This window comes from Bombina bombina, chromosome 6 (assembly GCF_027579735.1).
Source record: "Bombina bombina isolate aBomBom1 chromosome 6, aBomBom1.pri, whole genome shotgun sequence".
Lineage (NCBI taxonomy): Eukaryota > Metazoa > Chordata > Amphibia > Anura > Bombinatoridae > Bombina > Bombina bombina.
In genome coordinates this window covers 214,281,055-214,301,032 of record NC_069504.1, presented here as the reverse complement: position 1 = coordinate 214,301,032, position 19,978 = coordinate 214,281,055, and the positions used below count along the sequence as shown (strand labels likewise).

The window sequence follows — 19,978 nt, the reverse complement described above, 5'->3', positions numbered from 1 at the left end:
ATCTGTATACATCTATACATATATCCACTTTTATTTATCAATTTTTGTGGTGGTGGGGTGGTGGCTTGTGTTACAAAAATACATTTATCCCCATAAATATCACAAGACCCCTTATTTGAAAGATATGAGTTCCCTCTAGTCAAATAAAGAGTTTCATACAGTTAAAGCTGTTTTGTGCATATCAAAGTAATAATGGTCACCCAACAGCATTTTGCTTTATATTTAGTAAAATACTTTATAGATACTAGTTTGTTTGCGTAAATACACGATTGAAATCCACATATCAAAATCATAGTTGTTAAGTCAACTATGTGTTTGCATCAATTTGTTGGGTACAAAATACCTCAATTATATTTCTGAACATATTTCCTATTTTTAGTTAAGCTAAGTAGTTGGAGAGTTGGAGATTTTAGCAACAGTGACAGGCAAACTAACTACTTAAAGCAATTATGTGAAAAATATTTTTTTAAATGATTTCAATAATCTTTGGTGTTATCCACTTTTTTTATCCACATGATTTTTAGTCTTTTGCAACCTCACCCCCATAATTTTGTTGCACATGCATACTAGCGCCTAAATTTAGAGTTTTGCGGCCAAAGGGGTGCGTTAGCTACGCATGCTTTTTTCTGGCCGCACCTTTTAAATAAGGCTGGTATTTAGAGTTCACAGAATGGCTAGGTTTTCAGTGCGTTAGGCTCCAAAAAGGGAGCGTAGAGCATAATTTAACGCCACTGCAACTCTAGATACCAGCGTTGCTTACGGACGCGGCCAGCTTCAAAAACGTGCTCGTGCACGATTCCCCCATAAAAAACAATGGGGCTGTTTGAGCTGAAAAAAAACCTAACACCTGCAAAAAAGCTGCGTTCAGCTCCTAACGCAGCCCCATTGTTTTCTAAGGGGAACACTTCCTACGTCTGCACCTAACACCCTAACATGTACCCCGAGTCTACACACCCCTAACCTTACACTTATTAACCTCTAATCTGCTGCCCCCGCTATCGCTGACACCTGCATATTTTTTTTAACCCCTAATCTGCCGCTCTTTAAACCGCCACTACTTACATTATCCCTATGTACCCCTAATCTGCTGCCCCTAACACCGCCGACCCCTATATTATATTAATTAACCCCTAATCTGCCCCCCACAACGTCGCCTCCACCTGCCTACACTTATTAACCCCTAATCTGCCGATCGGACCGCGCCGCTATTATAATAAAGTTATAAACCCGTAATCCGCCTCACTCCCGCCTCAATAACCCTATAATAAATAGTATTAACCCCTAATCTGCCCTCCTTAACATCGCCGACACCTAACTTCAAACATTAACCCCTAATCTGCCGACTGGATCTCACCGCTATTCTAATAAATGTATTAACCCCTAAAGCTAATTCTAACCCTAACCCTAACACCCCCCTAAGTTAACTATAATTTTTATCTAACGAAATAAATTAACTATTATTAAATAACTTATTCCTATTTAAAGCTAAATACTTACCTGTAAAATAAACCCTAATATAGCTACAGTATAAATTATAATTATATTATAGCTATTTTAGGATTTATATTTATTTTACAGGCAACTTTGTATTTATTTTAACTAGGTACAATAGCTATTAAATAGTTAATAACTATTTAATAGCTACCTAGTTAAAATAATTACAAAATTACCTGTAAAATAAAGTTACAATTAAACCTAACACTACACTATCAATAAATTAATTAAATACAATACCTACAAATAACTACATTTAAATAAACTAACTAAAGTACAAAAAATAAAAAAGAACTAAGTTACAAAAAATAAAAAAATATTTACAAACATTAGAAAAATATTACAACAATTTTAAACTAATTACACCTACTCTAAGCCCCCTAATAAAATAACAAAGCCCCCCAAAATAAAAAAATGCCCTACCCTATTCTAAATTAAAAAAGTTCAAAGCTCTTTTACCTTACCAGCCCTGAACATGGCCCTTTGCGGGGCATGCCCCAAAGAATTCAGCTCTTTTGCCTGTAAAAAAAACACATACAATACCCCCCCAACATTACAACCCACCACCCACATACCCCTAATCTAACCCAAACCCCCTTAAATAAACCTAACACTAAGCCCCTGAAGATCTTTCTACCTTATCTTCACCATACCAGGTTCGCCGATCCGTCCTCGGAAATCTTGATCCAAGCCTCGGAAGTGTTGATCCAAGCCCAAGCGGGCGGCTGAAGAGTGACGTCCATCCTCGGGCTGAAGTCTGGATCCAAGCGGCGGCTGAAGAACTCCATCATCGGGCTGAAGTCGGAAGTCCATCATCGGGATGAAGTCTTCTATCAAGCCGCATCTTCAATCTTCTTTCTTCTGGAGCGGAGCGGAGCCATCTTCTTTCCAACCGACGCGGATCCAACCTCTTCAACCGACGCCTACTCGCCGAATGACGGTTCCTTTAAATGACGTCATCCAAGATGGCGTCCCTCGAATTCCGATTGGCTGATAGGATTCTATCAGCCAATCGGAATTAAGGTAGGAATATTCTGATTGGCTGATGGAATCAGCCAATCAGAATCAAGTTCAATCCGATTGGCTGATCCAATCAGCCAATCAGATTGAGCTTGCATTCTATTGGCTATTCCGATCAGCCAATAGAATGCGAGCTCAATCTGATTGGATCAGCCAATTTAGGTTTAATTGTAACTTAGGTTAGGATTTATTTTACAGGTAATTGTGTATTTATTTTAACTAGGTAGCTATTAAATAGTTCTTAACTATTTAATAGCTATTGTACCTGGTTAAAATAAATACAAAGTTACCTGTAAAATAAATATAAACCCTAAAATAGCTATAATATAATTATAATTTATATTGTAGCTATATTAGGGTTTATTTTACAGGTAAGTATTTAGCTTTAAATAGGAATAATTTATTTAATAAGAGTTAATTTATTTCGTTAGATTTAAATTATTTTTAATTTAGGGGGGTGTTAGTGTTAGGGTTAGACATAGCTTTAGGGGTTAATACATTTATTACAGTAGCAGCGAGATTCGGTCGGCAGATTAGGGGTTAATAATTGAAGTTAGGTGTCGGCGATGTTAGGGAGGGCAGATTAGGGGTTAATACTATTTATTATAGGGTTATTGAGGCGGGAGTGAGGCGGATTAGGGGTTAATAACTTTATTATAGTAGCGGTGCGGTCCGGTCGGCAGATTAGGGGTTAATAAGTGTAGGCAGGTGGAGGCGACGTTGAGGGGGGCAGATTAGGGGTTAATAAATATAATATAGGGGTCGGCGGTGTTAGGGGCAGCAGATTAGGGGTACATAAGGATAACGTAGGTGGCGGCGCTTTGCGGTCGGCAGATTAGGGGTTAATTATTGTAGGTAGCTGGCGGCGACATTGTGGGGGGCAGGTTAGGGGTTAATAAATATAATATAGGGGTCGGCGGTGTTAGGGGCAGCAGATTAGGGGTACATAAGTATAACGTAGGTGGCGGTCGGCAGATTAGGGGTTAAAAAAATTTAATCGAGTGGCGGCGATGTGGGGGGACCTCGGATTAGGGGTACATAGGTAGTTTATGGGTGTTAATGTACTTTAGAGCACAGTAGTTAAGAGCTTTATAAACCGGCGTTAGCCCAGAAAGCTCTTAACTACTGACTTTTTTCTGCGGCTGGAGTTTTGTCATTAGATTTCTAACGCTCACTTCAGCCACGACTCTAAATACCGGCGTTAGGAAGATCCCATTGAAAAGATAGGATACGCAAATGACGTAAGGGGATCTGCGGTATGGAAAAGTCGCGGCTGGAAAGTGAGCGTTAGACCCTTTAATGACTGACTCTAAATACCGGCGGTAGCCCAAAACCAGCGTTAGGAGCCTCTAACGCTGGTTTTGACGGCTACCACCCAACTCTAAATCTAGGCCTATATGTTTTCGTCAGGTGACCACTGTATCATCACCTTAGCCACCTGTTCATGTGACAGCTGATCTGTAGAGGGTCTGTTAAATGCAGCGTCTGTCTTCAAGGTCTAAGAAATTAGCATATGAACCTCCTAGGTTTAGCTTTCAACTAAGAATACCAAGAGAACAAATCAAAATTGGTGATTAAAGTAAATTGGAAAGTTGTTTAAAATTACAAGCTCTGTTTGAATCATTGCTGAAATCTAAGTTAAGAAGCAAAGGTTCTTCACTGTCCCTTTAAGTAAAGGCTTTTGAAATTCAAGGTGAAAATAATACCACAGTGTTGTTTTTGTATTTCCTACTTATCCTTACTGGCTGCCTCTGCTTCACTGATGGAGAGGGACAGGACTTTAGTTTTCTTCAGGGCAGGAACATGAGTTAAAAAAAACCAAAAAAAACAAAACAGTGCTATGCACAGTGATAAATGCCCTGTTTAAGATCACACAAAGAAATGTCCTTTTAAGTTTACTTCATTCTGTTCATGCTGCAGCATTTTGCATGTTGTTGCATTTATTCTAAATGGACCATTAAATACAGTAAAATTGCTTAATTAACAAGTGTACAATGAAAAGGTAATGCAATAACACTCTGAATTTCAAATAAGCAGTAGATTTTGTTCTGACAAGTTTATTTTTGCCCATGGGCTGCCCCCTGTATCATGTGACAGCCAATCACAGACTAATATATGTATACATTGAACATTGTGGACTTGTGACATGGTCAGTATGAGCTAGTGCCTCAGATAGTTTGCATATAAAAAGACTGCTAAATTTGATAATAGAAGGAAATTGAAAAGTCTCTTAAAACTGCCTACTATTTCTGAATAATGAAAGTTTAATTTTGACTTTAGTGTCCCTTTAAGAGTTTGTATCTTGTGTCCAGCATCTTATTGGTTGCCAGGAGCATGGAAAAGGGAATATGTGACACGAAACCTGTTGCTTTTTCTACAGCCCAGCCACTCAGGGGTTAAAAATACAGTTCCTAGCCACAAGTCGATTTATTTATTTTCTTTCTGCTCTTTTACACTGTTCCCCATCCCTTCACACAAGAAACCTGTTCAGGGCATTTTTCTAGCTGCCTGGATGTGTTTTAATGTACCCACAATACCCCCCTGCGTATCAGGGCTAAGCTACCTTGTGAGCACCCGATAAATACAAATAAGGTTTGTCACTCCCGCACCATGCGACCAAATTGCACCAAACATTCACAAATTATGCACCTGAACAAGTGTTTTAAACGACACCTCTTACCCACCTCAGGGTACAAGCTTCCTGATCCAATCACAGAATACATTTAAAGGATTAAACTATAAAGTGGGAACCTTTCTTTTTTAAACAAATGTACCCCTAAAGGCTTAGAGGTCAATTTATTAAATGGCGGGCGGAAATCTTTCGCTGTAGTGAATCATGTCTGCTCGACATTGCTAAATGCCGACAGCATACATTGTCTGCATTAATCATTGCACAAGCATTTTTGGGAAATGTTTCTGCAATGCCGCCCCCTGCACCCCCGCTAGCAGGGGGTGTCGATCATCCTGATCAGATCGGGATGATTGCAGTCCGCTGCTTCTTAACTTATATTTCTGGCAATCCAGAAACTACGGGCGTAGAAAGCAGCATCCGCTGCTTATTAAATCTACTCCTTAATCTGGAAATATAAAATTTCCGGCTCCATTTATAAAAGCTTCAAATTGAAATTCAGGTAAAATACACGTAATTTTAGATGTAATTGTCCTTTCCAAAGTTATTAAGTGGTCATGCAAAAAAAAAGCAACTGATCCCGTCGCAATACACTCATACTCGAAAAGGTTTGACTTCACTTGTCTCCACTCCTCTTTCACCTGCCACAATCGTCAACGTGCCAGATTTCAAAATGATCAAGCAGACTACTTCATGGTTTGTCTGGCGAATGATGCCGTGGACATGCCTTTAAATCCGCAAGCTTAGAGCTTGTGAATGCCATAGAAATCAATAAGCAATAATACACTACTTTTAAGTAAACAATGGGAGGGTCACATATGAAAGGGCAATCAGTTCCAGGATTTTTTGTTATTCTTTTGGATACTACAACAGTGCGCTTGCTCTCATGCACTTTTATTTGAAACACGAATATACTGTATTTATGCTCATGTTTTGTTTCAGCGTTCTTCTTAGACTCAGGAGAACAATTCAAATACAGAACCAGAACAGAACCATAATACAACCACAAAGAAGGTGTCTTAGGGTACCCAGGGTTTATAATGAGATCAAAAATTTCAATAAAATTGTAAAACATAAGTATTTAACATAAAAATTAAATCAAATGAAGAGACAAGTTCAGGCGTCCGCCATAACTTGTATCGGAATATCTTTGGGCGGTGAACGATTACTTGCTTGCGACGGGTACAGGCAGACGTACTTGGAGCGAGCAAATAGACATAATGTATTCTTTGATAAATGAAGCCCTTTCTATCTATTTATAATTTTATGTTAAGCTTTAAAGCATGCATAGAAATTACTTCTTGTAAGAGGACTGTGTAAACTTCAGTTGTTTAAAGTTGTGGTATTACTTTCTATAAGCAAACTTAATAATACTGAAAGCTCCAATGTAAATGTTTTCTTTAACGTTTCATTTAGTCATGTGCTATATATGTCGTTACAAAGCTAAGAAAAGTTATATCTTTATTAGTAGATTTATCATTTTAATTGATTACATTACAGTGTTCTGTTATTTAGCAGTGTTATTATTAGTAGTAGTAGTATTATTATTGATATTTATTAATACAATACATTTTCACACATATGAATGAACAGAAATGTCACCACATTTATTTTATAAACATTCATTTAAGTGTCTCCTTGGCTGTTGACTGACAAAATGATCAGCATATTGAAAAAAAAACTCTGTTCAATGTGAAGCTTTATCTTAAGTGTTCTGTCATCAAACAGACTTCTGTGACAGAGGTTGCTCTCAAGGAGACTCAACAAGCCTGCAAATACAGACTGCACTGCTTCAAAAAAAAAAAAAAACTCAGTGCTATTTGCCCTGCTTTAAACAATCATTTTATTGATTTCTTTTAACTACATGCATTATTTAAACAGTATTTACATGTAAACTGTGTTAAATGAGAGTGTTGTTTTGCTTTCTTGCATGCAACTGAACAATAATTTAACAACAAATATATTTTTCTGTTAAGACTCAGTTGAGATTGCAGACACTTTGTATTATAGTGTAACAAAAACTGTCATTAAAAGGACATTTCATTACAAGCCACCCTGGCACTATATAGTTCCACAAAAACCTGTGTCAAAGAGGCTGATTTATCAAATCTCGGGCGGACATGGTTCGCTGCAGCGAATTATGTCCGCCCGGCATTGCTAAATGCCGACAGCATATGCTGTCAGCATTTAAAATTGCACAAGTATTTCACCTGTGCCGCCCCCTTGCACATTCCACTAGCAGGGGATTGGCCGCTAGCAGGGGGTGTCAATCAATCAATAATGATTGCAGTCTGCTACCTCAGAGGTGGCGGACGAGTTCAGGAGCAGCGGTCTTAGGACCTTTGCTTCTTAACTTAGATTTAACTGGGTAGATTTCAGCATTTGCTACTTGGTAAATCCACCCCTATATGTAAAGGGGCATAAAACTCAAATTTAATCTATTCACAAAATTTTTAATTAAGGAAAATAAAAACAATACTGCATTATTCATTAGGTATTGCCTCTGTGATACTGAATGATAGAAAGGGCCGGATTTACAGCCCAGGTGCCTGTTGGCACCAACATCTAAAGCGCCCCCCACCCGCTCCCAGTTCACATGTATGAACCAATAGATACAGCCTAAAACTTTATAAAATTATGATTTTTTTTACAGCAGCTGCTAATTTTGCCAAAATTTAAGGCAGTCCATAAGCTATAACAAAACACTCCGGACAGTATTTGCCCAGTATAATGAGATTCCAGTCAGAACAGTATTTTTGCTGACCAAGCCTGCAATGTGCACAATCAACCAAGGGTCAGTTGTTTTTTTTAAAGTGTGCTTATCCTGTGCAACAGTCCTGGCATTTAGCATTTTAGCAATAATATTCATACCTATGGTATTTTATATGAGAAACTGCCCTCTGACTGTGAAATCTGTCATTTTTATTTTGACAGCTGCTGCAACTAATATATGCCCACCGTGCACTCAGAGTGCTCTGTAATATCGTACAAATAGTCACTCACTGTCAGTCCCCATAATAGAACCAACCCCCACACACTTACTCTCAGGCCGCTCTGGCTGCTCTGTCCACATTCACTGGAGAAATAGACCGGACCAGCTAGTGTGGCAACCATCTTTGTTTAGGGGAAAGATGTTATCTATTATGGTGAGTGAGGGTAGAGCTACAGAAGTGTGCAGAAAAGGCATATGCAGCAGAGAGACACGTGCCCCTCTATGGAAGGCTCCTGTAGGCACATACCTACTCTGCCTAATGGTAAATCCGGCCCTGATGATAGTGCCTAATGATTGCCAGTTGCTATAGCCACCAACTTTTAATTTAAAAAAGCTTCTAAACCCAGCAGCAATATCCACTGATATATATCATACAAAAAGGCTGGAGTGGCTACATCATACTGAATGATAGTGGATGCTGATTGTCAGTTGCTATGACCACCCCCTTTCAAAAAGCTTCTTAACCCAGTAGCAAAAACAGTGACCTCCAGCATCTCAATAATACCTAACCATGACTATTACCACTACAGAAACAATGTGACCAGTAAACTTTCCTCATTGTAGTTAGTTCTAACCACAGCCTAACTTACTACACAATTTACTTTAAAGGCACAGTCTGCTCTAGAATTTTTATTGTTTAAAAAGATAGATAATCCCTTTATTATCCCTTTCCCAGTTTTGCATAACCAACACGGTTATATTAATGTACTTTTTATCTCTGTGATTACCTTGCAGCTAAGCCTCTGCAGTCTGCCCCTTTATTTCAGTTCTTTTGACAGACTTGCATTTTAGCCAATCAGTGCTGACTCATAAGTAACTCCACGATAGTGAGCAAAAAGTTATCTATATGGCACACACGAACTAGCGCTGCCTAGCTGTAAAAAACTGTAAAAATGCACTGAGCAATTGAGCCTACCTAGGTTTAGCTTTCAACAATACCAAGAGAATGAAGCTAATTTGATGATAAAAGTAAATTGGAAAGTTGTTTAAAATTGCATGTCCTATGTGAATCATTAAAGTGTAATTTTGACTAGACTGTCCCTTTAACTGTAAACAGCGTGCAACATATAAATTGACCCTAACCACAAAATAGCCCCTACCACCAAAAACCATACCTTGCCTGACCCCCAAAAAATATAAACTTTATTTGGCTCCACTAGACTGCCCCCATCCACACTATGTGACCTCTCTCCACTGATATAAGTTGAAACACCTATAAGTAGGCCGCCCCTACAGAACACTAACCTTAATTCCCTCCAAACACCCAATGAACCCCTTTATATGAACCTCACTGCTATACCTCCCCAAACCCAAAGAATCCTTATTTCCACACTTAATCACCACAGTGATCAAAGGACCACCCTAAGTACCTTCCTACTCCACCACCTTCCAAACATTACCCTAGAGCCCACTACATTACCACCCCCACTGGTGTAACCATGTGGCACCCAGAGCCTATCTAGCATATAGCACAAAACCAAGGGGTACTTCTGTAAATTTAGTTTCAATATTGCCAGTTTTCAGCTACTTCTAACCGACACCAGCAAGGTTCTCCTGTGGTCCCTCTTTCTCCAAAGAGTTTCATTTTTAAAGGGACACTCAGGCTTTATTACATTTTCATGATTCAGATAGAGCATGTCATTTTAAACAACTTTCCAATTTACTTCCATTAAAAAAAATGTGCACAGTCTTTTATATTTACACTTTTTTTGAGTCACCAGCTCCTACTGAGCATGTGCAAGAACTCAGACTATACGTATATGCATTTGTGATTGGCTGATTGCTATCACATGGTACAGGGGGAGTGGAAATATATATAACTTTAAAATGTGTTAGAAAAGAATCTACTACTCATTTGAAATTCAGAGTAAATGCTATTGTATTGTCTTGTTATCTTGCATTTGTTGATTATGCAAATCTGCTGTGTTTACTGGTCCTTTAATTGAATTACTATTATTAGACTGCCCAATCAGGCTTTTATTAAGAGGGCTCATTGTTAAAAGTGAGCCCTTCCAGTCTTCTGATTGGTTAATAAATGAACAATGAGGATTGCTTTAAAAATTAAATAAATTGTTGGGAACCCTAAACTCATTCTAAATTGAGGACAAGGTAGTGGTGCAGGACAGGTGAGTGGGGTACAATAGGGTAGAATTTATTGTGGTATGGGGCTGGTTTGGTAAAGTTACTGCAGTTGGGAGGCCAATGTAAAGGATACTGTTGTATTGATGTGTATTTACTGAATTTTAGACTACCTTGAGACTGATGTTAAAACTTTATACCAGGCCATTGATTGTATACAATTATTTTTTTTATATCTATACTTATATATAATCATGTGTGTATGTATATGTGTATGTATATATATATATATATATATATATATATATATATATATATATATATATATATATATATAGTCCATATAAAGCACCCACTGGGCTTAGGTCACCTGTGCAAAAACTTTTATTGATGTAATGTTTCGGCACACAACAAATCCCTTCTTTAGACAAACAAACAATGTACAGACCACACTTAAATAGCCCTCATAGACCATCCCACCATCATGTGCCCAATCAAAAAAGATTGTGTGCAGACTCTGAAAAGAAGTCGTGTGCAAAATAAGCGTAAGTGTAATGTGCGCAAACTTGTCACGATCCTCCCACTTGGGCGTGTATGTCAAAAATATAAACAAAAGCCAAAGACATATATGCATACACGCCCTGCCTATCCTATCACTTTTGATAGGACACAAACATATAGCGTTCCGCCCACCTAAACGTGTATAACAAAAACAGAAGTGTATGGATGTCTCCGTATTGTCTTATTGGTGTGTCTGGTAACCCAGTTTAATCACAGTTCCTACTATTACTATAATATCCAATGTTCTGCCTATCCAGGACGTATTTCATGATCCATATATTGATATATCCACTACCCCTGTTTACTATTACTACGCCAATCATACATGATGTCAGCTTATATCTATCAATGATTGGCTGTGATAGTGAAATACCTCCACCTTAGACGGCCCTGTCAAAAATGAATAATAATTAAAGAAAAACTATAATAGTGAGTATCAAATCAAACTTCCTTAATGTTTTATATATAAAAAAAATAAACAATAAACAATACTTGCAAACCTCCACATCCTGAGACAGAACTAATACGTTTTCAAACTAACTTTCACCTAGTACAAATTCGGCAGCAGCCTAACCATGCCACATAGGAAGATCATATTTAAAGTTGGTTTTTATAGCCAAAACTCTCTAAGTATATATGAGGCAGTCATCATCAGATTACATTATCCTTAACGTGAGTTAACAATTTATGAAGGAATAGCCCACAACTGTCCATGAAACAGCTATTGAGTCAATTGTTCAATAACTTTTGGTCCCTTGAAAAAGAGAGGGCTACATATTAAAGAGCTGTAATTCCTAAACCCTTCCTCCAATTGGATGTGCATACCCTCAAATTAAAGCTGAGAGGCTGCACGTTAAGCCCATATTTGTTATTTAACTGTAACTTAAATTTATTTTGTTAAACAGCCAAAATAACAAAACTTGTGTTGGTGTCCAATTATTTACAGACCTAACTGTATACATATAATCAAATAGACTGTATTAGTTCCTCTACTGAATAAAAAGTCTTTCACCTAAATTATATGTTTTGCGTTACAGCTTTTAACGCTGAAAAATGGCAATTTAAGCATAAAAGAAGTAACGCAGCTATTGCGAGTCGTGTCGGTATAGCTATACCGCAAAGCATTTTAGCCTGTAACGCAACATCCATTCCGCACTCAATAAAATTACGTTTTTGCGCGGTATTTTCATAGCGCCGGTATTACAGGTTGTGCGGTGAGGCTAAAAAGCTTGCGTTACAGCTTATACTGACACGATCCATACCGCCATCTGAAAGCAGTAGTTATGAGTTTTGCGTCACAAAAATGTTTCACAAAACTCATAACTAAAGTGTTACAAAGTACACTAACACCAATAAACTACCTATTAACCTCTAAACCCACACTCTCCCACATCGCAGACACTATATTAAAAATATTAACCCCTAATTTGCCGCTCACCCACATTGCGACTATTAAATACATTTATTAACCCCTAATCTGCCGCTCCCAAAATCGCCGCCATTAATAAAAATTATTAACCCCTATTCCGCCGCTCCCTGACATCACCACCACTATAATAGTTATTAACCCCTATTCCGCCGCTCCCCGACATCGCCAACACTATAATAAAGCTATTAACCCCTATTCCGCCACTCCCCGACATCCAGCCTCCTACATCTCCGCCTATTAAACCCTAAACCACCGGCCCCTACATCGCACACTCACTAAATTAAACTATTAACGGAAGAAGGGATCCGTGCACTCTAGGGGTAAACTATAAAATATAACTTTTTGGGTTAAAACAGCAAACATCTGTTATACAGGTGGACAAGACAGGTAACCCCTGACGTGTTTTGCGCTGGTGTAGTGCTTAATCATAGGTGATTACTACAGAAGTCCACCTGGTACTTAAGGCTGGCCCCTCCAATCACAACCATTGGTACAGACCGCCTCTTTCCCTGCATTAAGGTGGACTGAGATAATATAAAACAAAATAAGGTAATAAAAATTACATTGTGCCTAAATAATTTTGGAAATTATTATTGAGAATAAAAATATTTATAATACACATAAGATAATGACACATACATTAACCAAGATAGAATTTATAAACAATTGTACATTTTTACACTTTCAAAATATTTTTTAATATTTTTTTAAAGGGAACACTATGCAATATTAGCTGTACTAGTAGATTTAAAATAGAAAATCTAACTAATTACTATTAACCCCTAAACCTAACACCCCCTAACTTTAAATTAAAATGACAATATAACTATATTTAAATAAATAAAAACTTACCTGTGAAATAAAAATAAACCTAACATTAAACTATAAATTAACCTAACCTTACTATTCTAATAAAATAAAAAATACTACCAATTAAAAAAATCTTAATTACAAATTTAAAAAAACCTAACACTACGAAAAAAAAATCAAAAATCAAAAAATTACAAAAAATAATAAACACTAAATTACAAAAAATTAAAAACACTAAGCTTACAAAAATAATAAACAAAATTATAAAAAAACAACAACAATTACACCTAATCTAATAGCCCTATAAAAATAAAAAAAGCCCCTCAAAATAAAAACACCCCCTAACCTACAATAAACTACCAATAACCCTTTAAAAGGGTCTTTTGTAGGGCATTGCCCTAATTTAAACAGCTCTTTACCTGTAAAAATATACAAAGTCCCCCCAACAGTAAAACCCACCACCCAACCAACCCCCCAAAATAAAAAATCTAACTCTAAAAAAAAACCTAAGCTACCCATTGCCCCTAAAGGGACATTTGTATGGGCATTGCCCTTAAAAGGGCATTTAGCACTTTTTTAAAAGCCCAAACCCTAATCTGAAAAAAAAAACACCCCAAAATATAAAAAAAATACCTAACACTAACCCCAGAATATCTACTCACGGTTGCTGAAGTCCGGACATCCAGGTGGCGAGAAGTCTTCATCCAGGTGGCGACATCTTCATCAATCATGGGGGCGTCTTTTATCTTCATCCGGGTGGAGTGGTGAAGACATCCAGAGCAGAGTGTCTTCTTCATACGGTCCCCATCGTACACTGAAGTTTCGATGCAAGGTAGCATTTTCAAAATGGCGTGCCTTGCATTACTATTGGCTGATTTGATTCTTCAAATTCAAAACAGCCAATAGGATGAGAGCTACTGAAATACTATTGGCTGTTCAAATCAGTCAATAGGATTTCAGTAGCTGTGAAATAAAAATAAACCTACGTATAAACTATAAATTAACCTAACCTTACTATTCTAATAAAATAAAAAATACTACCAATTAAAAAATCTAAATTACAAATTTTAAAAAACCTAACACTACTAGAAAAAATTAAAAATCTAAAATTACTAAATATAATAAACACTAAATTACGAAGAAAAAAAAAGAAAAAAAAAGCCCCCCCACCACTTTTGTAACAATATAGGAGATGCCTCTAGATAAATTTGTTAGTGTGGTGTTTGAAGGGTGTACAAGAGTTCTATACAAGGGATTGGATGAGAGGATTAGGAGGATGTGTGCTAAGGAGATGGGGACCGAGAGAGTAAGCAAGGTCTGACATCTGAAGGAAAATGAGCAAAGAAGATAAGCAGGGCTATGTGTAAAGAAGAAAGGGTGAGAGGATAAGGATGAGGCTGTGTGTAACAGACAGCGGGTGAGGATAGCTATATGTTTATTGTTTAAACAGGTTTCTTTTGTATATGTAGTGCTATTTGTCAGGGGATATTAGTAATGGTCATCTCAACCATTGCATGCTTAACTGTGTTGCCTCTGTTTCATCCTCAGTGCTGACTTACCCAAGTTCTCCACTCACCATCGTCTCTGAACCAAAAGAAAGAAATTAGATTAGAGAGCTGCAGAAAAATCCAAAAGGAAGATTAAGAGAATGCCATATCTGTAGAGAAGGTTCCCCTGCAGTAGAACTGCTTGTATCGCGGAGGAAGGAAAACTGAATAACCCCTCACAAAGTGCATCTGAATTAAGTTGATGTCAGGCTAAAGAAGGGCAGCCTGTTCTTCCTGCCCCCATCAGTACCATGTGATATACACACAAACTACCTGGTGATAGCATCTTTACTCTGCATGATATTGGGACTTTTATTTCTCATATATTGCCTTCAGCTGCCTGCCAGTACATCTTTACCGCGTAGCATATAGCTTAGGGATCAGTAATCAAGCCCTGACATTAAGTTAACACGCACATGCCCTTCAACCACTAGCAATGAAGAGATAAGTAGTAAAATATGCTGGGGGGTCTGGGAATTTAGGTGAAGAGCTTAATGGTCCAAGGCACCTGGAAAAAACAAGCTCTGTTCTATGGCTAATCTTTGCCTTGAATACATAATTATATTTAGCATGTTTGTACTGTTTAAAAAGGCTTTAACATAGCAAAGCCCATTATTTTATAGGAACTCAGTGGAATTGTAAAGTGCACAATTTTCTGCATTAATTACAGGAACATGGGACAAAATAAATAATGAAAGTATATAGCATATAAATAAAGTTTTTATGTTGCAATCTCAAAATATTAAAAGTCTCATTTAACCCCTTAATGACCAGCGAAGTACCCTATACTTTGCTGGTCTTTCTATGGGGGTTGTTTTTTTTAATAGCAAGGCCTGCAGGAGGGTGTAATTAGCAAAAAATCCCTTTAATGACCAACAACGTACAGGGTTCATTGTGGTTGTTTAGAGGTTTAGCGATAGTAATTACTTTTCATCTCCTGTTTCCCTTTTAATAAAATGTTATTAAGTTATTTTCATATAATTGCTTTACCACCTTAAGAGACATGTCATTTGAAAGATGTAGCGCTCTATAGAGGAGATAGGAACTATTCTACATCCCCTTATCCAAATGATCAGCCTAATCCATTTAAAACATTTTATAGTATTTCATAAATGCATTTTGTGTTTTCTAGTAGAAGTAGTCATAGTATGGTTACATTTTGAGAACATTTTTAAAGGAACATTATACACTAGATTTTTCTTTGCATAAATGTTTAGTAAATGATCCATTTATATAGCCCATACAGGTTTTTTGATTTTTTTTAAATGTATAGTTTTGCTTATTTTTAAATAACATTGCACTGATTTTCAGACTCCTAACCAAGCCCCACAGTTTTAGAAGTAGATTGTTGTCTACCCGTACCTACTCCAGCTTGCAGCCTGTTTGTGTAAAGAGTCTTTCCATATGAAGAGGAAGGGGGAGGGGGGTGTCTGCTCTTTGTTCTATACAACCGCTTTTAGTGGGGGTTCCAGCTAACCTTTCCAATCGAGCTAAACTTGGAGATTCTAAGTAAGTTTTTAAATGGTTTTATACTAGATTTGATATCAGTATCCTTGCATATTAATCTTTATAGTAGTGTCTATTACATGCAGTTTAATGAAAATTGGTGTATACCAATATGGTATACAAATATGGTAAACAAATCAATTGGTTCTTAAGGAGACGGGAGCACAATGTGTATTTTTTGTTTGGTTTATTTATCTATTTTGGTTCTTAAGGAGACAGGAGCACAATGTGTATTTTTGTTTGGTTTATTTATCTATTTTGGTTTGAAGGTGTAATTGATTTGTATATTTTTTTTTCTTCTTCTTAATGGCTCCCTATAATACTGCAGGAATGCATGTTTATAAGGGTAATTATTCCAAATATGATTCTAATAATACACATACATTTTTTTCTTACATAGATTGGAACTTTTAAAGCACAAGATGGTGAATATTTTTTAGAGCCACTGATCAAAACAGATGGTGGGGACTATGAAGATGAGCTCAGTAAGCCGCACATCATCTACAAAAATGAAAGAAAGAATAATGATCCTTCTGTGAATGCGCATGCAAACTGTGACACCTCAGGTACAGTTAAAATGAAAAGAAAAATCTTTAATTTGTACAATTATTGAACTACAAACAGAGATGTAACTTCTATAGAGAACCATAGATTCTGATGACAAATGATAAACAGAAGAGCCTTCTAATGTGCCCATATGTCTATATGAAGTTTACTCTTATGCATATTTCAGACATTTTTGGGTTATGTTATTTTATATGTCCCTATAACTATATTGGCAATATAGTAGCTTGTTGAAGATAAATCTGCTTGCCTTTTTGTAGTCAAGAAGATTATTTTTTCGTTGATGCAAAATTTGAAATTACTTTAATTTGTGTTTTTGTCTTCTTTTGGATCAACAGTAGTAACAGAATTGTGTGAAACATTTAACTTGATCGACTTAAGTCTTTTTTTCAATCTATACATGTCCTCAACAGCAAAATGAATGGAGGCTAGTAGCCAGGGAATTGCTATTCTTTTAATTGTGAGACCCCCTCTTTCCAATAAAGGTTATATGATATTTTTCTGTGGTAAAGGGGTTATAATGGCTTCCATAGAGTTGTCCTGCATTAGAACCAATACTGAGAGCTATTTGTCATTGTTATGACCTGGCAGCTGAATGAATACAAGACCATTTGCTTGATGGAACATGATTGTTGCTTGCAAATAAAGAATATCATGGCATTTTATGTATTGTGGGGAGCAACAGAGGTGATATCTCGACTAACTGATTTTATTTTTATAAACAACTCTCATTCTATCAGGTGATAGCCACCTCAGCAGAGAGGGGCTTGTCTTATTTTAAAAGAAGAGTACTTTTTTCCATTTTAGGTTGCTAGTGCCTTTTAAATGTCTAGAGCACCCTATAAGTCACCTAGTAGACAGGTGATTGTTCTATAACAATCACCTGCTACCTAGAGGAGCATGAGATCCCTCTGTTGAAAGAGGGAAATCTCCTCTTTCATGTGAGCTATATTTTTATGTGTCATTTGATAGATGATTGACATGTTTATTGCAATCACCTACCAATGCCTGTGATGAGAGCCCTCTAATTAGAAAGAGGGGAACCCATCTATTTAACATGGGGTCTCATAGACATGTGTGGGGTAAAAAAAGGGGTTGTCATAAAGTATACTATTGACTGGCTCAAAATAGATAACTTAAAAGAATTTACCTGGATATAAAGTATAATGCTCTTACAGTACCTCCATCGGCCTAGTAGTGTTTAAATTCACTCAAAAAATATTACCCTTGTCTAAAAACTTAGTCTGGAGTTGAATTTAGTTCTCAAGTATTCAAAAAGCATTGATAATAGTCTTTCACTTTGATGTATCTTACAATAAAGAAAGAAATATATCCGTAAAATGGCTGCACTGATGACCTATCCTGTTATCTTAAAATGTGTTGTAGAAAATTAGTTCAGAATGCATTTTTTTTGTGTTTTATTCTATGGTCTCTCTCAGCTAGAAATCTAGTGACATCAGTAGTGCTCCAGCGGCGCAATTGGTTAGGGCGTGGTACTTATAAGAAATCTAGTGACATCAGTAGTGCTCCAGCGGCGCAATTGGTTAGGGCGTGGTACTTATAAGAAATCTAGTGACATCAGTAGTGCTCCAGTGGCGCAATTGGTTAGCGTGTGGTACTTATAAGAAATCTAGTGACATCAATAAGTGACCTACTGAGCTTTCAGTTGAAAAGTAATTACAAATAGGTTAGGCAAAAGAACCAAAGATGCAAATAAATGGGAAAAGACACAAAAAGGGTCTAAGATAGGAACAAAAAGGCAAGTAGAAATAGGTTTATAGAGAAAAACACACATGGTGAGATAAAAAACAAACAATCCAACAAGAAATAATAAATTAAGGAGGAGAGTAAAACAAAAAGATTCAAAGTTCAAGAAGTCACCGGCACTGATAAGTTATGAAAAACTTTTATTGGAAACACTAATAAAAAAGCGACGTTTCGGGGTATCACCCCTTAGTCATGCTATGTATTATATATGTTTAACATTCACCTTTTAAATACTATTTGGCGCCAAACATTTCAAGAAATGGTGTAGGGTCCCATCTACTGGTATAGAGATCATATAACATCTTTACTTACATATATATCCCTTAAAATACAATGTATATACAATTGACATTGTATTTTAAGGGATATATATGTAAGTAAAGATGTTATATGATCTGTATACCAGTAGAGGGAGCCCTACACCATTTCTTGAAATGTTTGGCGCCAAATAGTATTTAAAAGTTGAATGTTAAACATATATAATACATAGCATGACTAAGGGGTGATACCCCGAAACATCGCTTTTTTATTAGTGTTTCCAATAAAAGTTTTTCATAACTTATCAGTGCCGGTGACTTCTTCAACTTTGTATTTACATTTGGGTAAAGCAGTATACCTCTGTCACTCGTACACTATTTTCTGATGTGCTGATTCTCACTACCTTTTAAAAACAAAAAGATAGAGAAGGAATTACACAAAAAGAGAGAGGGGGATTACATGTTTGTAAATTAATTTAAAACGAACCATTTTATCGTAACTATCTAAATTACATTAACTTTATATTTTTTGTTATTTATATAAACAAATAATATAAAATATACATAATGGCTACAGTGTATGCCTATAATGTGATCTTAGGGTCTGGTTGACATTCATAAACCATTTAACCTATTATTATGTACTAAATGATGTTGCCCATCAATAGTATTACATGCCCATAATACACAGTTAGCTATTAGGTATCCACTGTATACTCATAGGTCCCTAAGCAAATGTGCACATGCTAGCGATTACGTTTTTTTTATCCGTTTTTTTTATTACCACAGGCACAAAAGATGGATGTTTGAACCTGTGCAGTCCTGAGATTTTTTAGCTATAATAAACACAACATTCTTAATGACAGTTCTGACTCACATACCTAACTTCTTAAATAGCATCCCTGATAAACTTGTACACTAGTTCAAGCTGAGCGCAGTCTACAACATTTTACAAAATTATGAGATGATTTTGAAAATGCATTTACTAAATTTATTTAATCAAACTATGAGATGGCACTGACAATGCATATACAAAGATAATCATCTGTAAATAGAGAAACTATCGGCTAGATTTAGAGTTTTGTCGGTAACGACCCGCGTAGCTAACGCTGGCTTTTTTCTGGCCGCACCTTTAAAATAACTCTGGTATTGAGAGTCCACAGAATGGCTGCGTTAGGCTCCAAAAAAGGAGCGTATAGCATATTTAACGCAACTTCAACTCTCGATACCAGAGTTGCTTACGGACGCGGCCAGCCTCAAAAACGTGCTCGTGCACGATTCCCCCATAGAAAACAATGGGGCTGTTTGAGCTGAAAAAAAACC

At 36.7% G+C, this 19,978-nt stretch overlaps 1 protein-coding gene across 1 annotated transcript in view; it reads left to right on the top strand.

Moving 5' to 3' along the window:
- ADAMTS20 (ADAM metallopeptidase with thrombospondin type 1 motif 20) overlaps nt 1-19,978 on the top strand; it is a 578,468-nt gene that overhangs the window by 33,460 nt on the left and 525,030 nt on the right. The window contains 1 exon segment of the mRNA XM_053719202.1: nt 16,468-16,633. Coding sequence (XP_053575177.1) covers nt 16,468-16,633 — 166 coding nt within the window.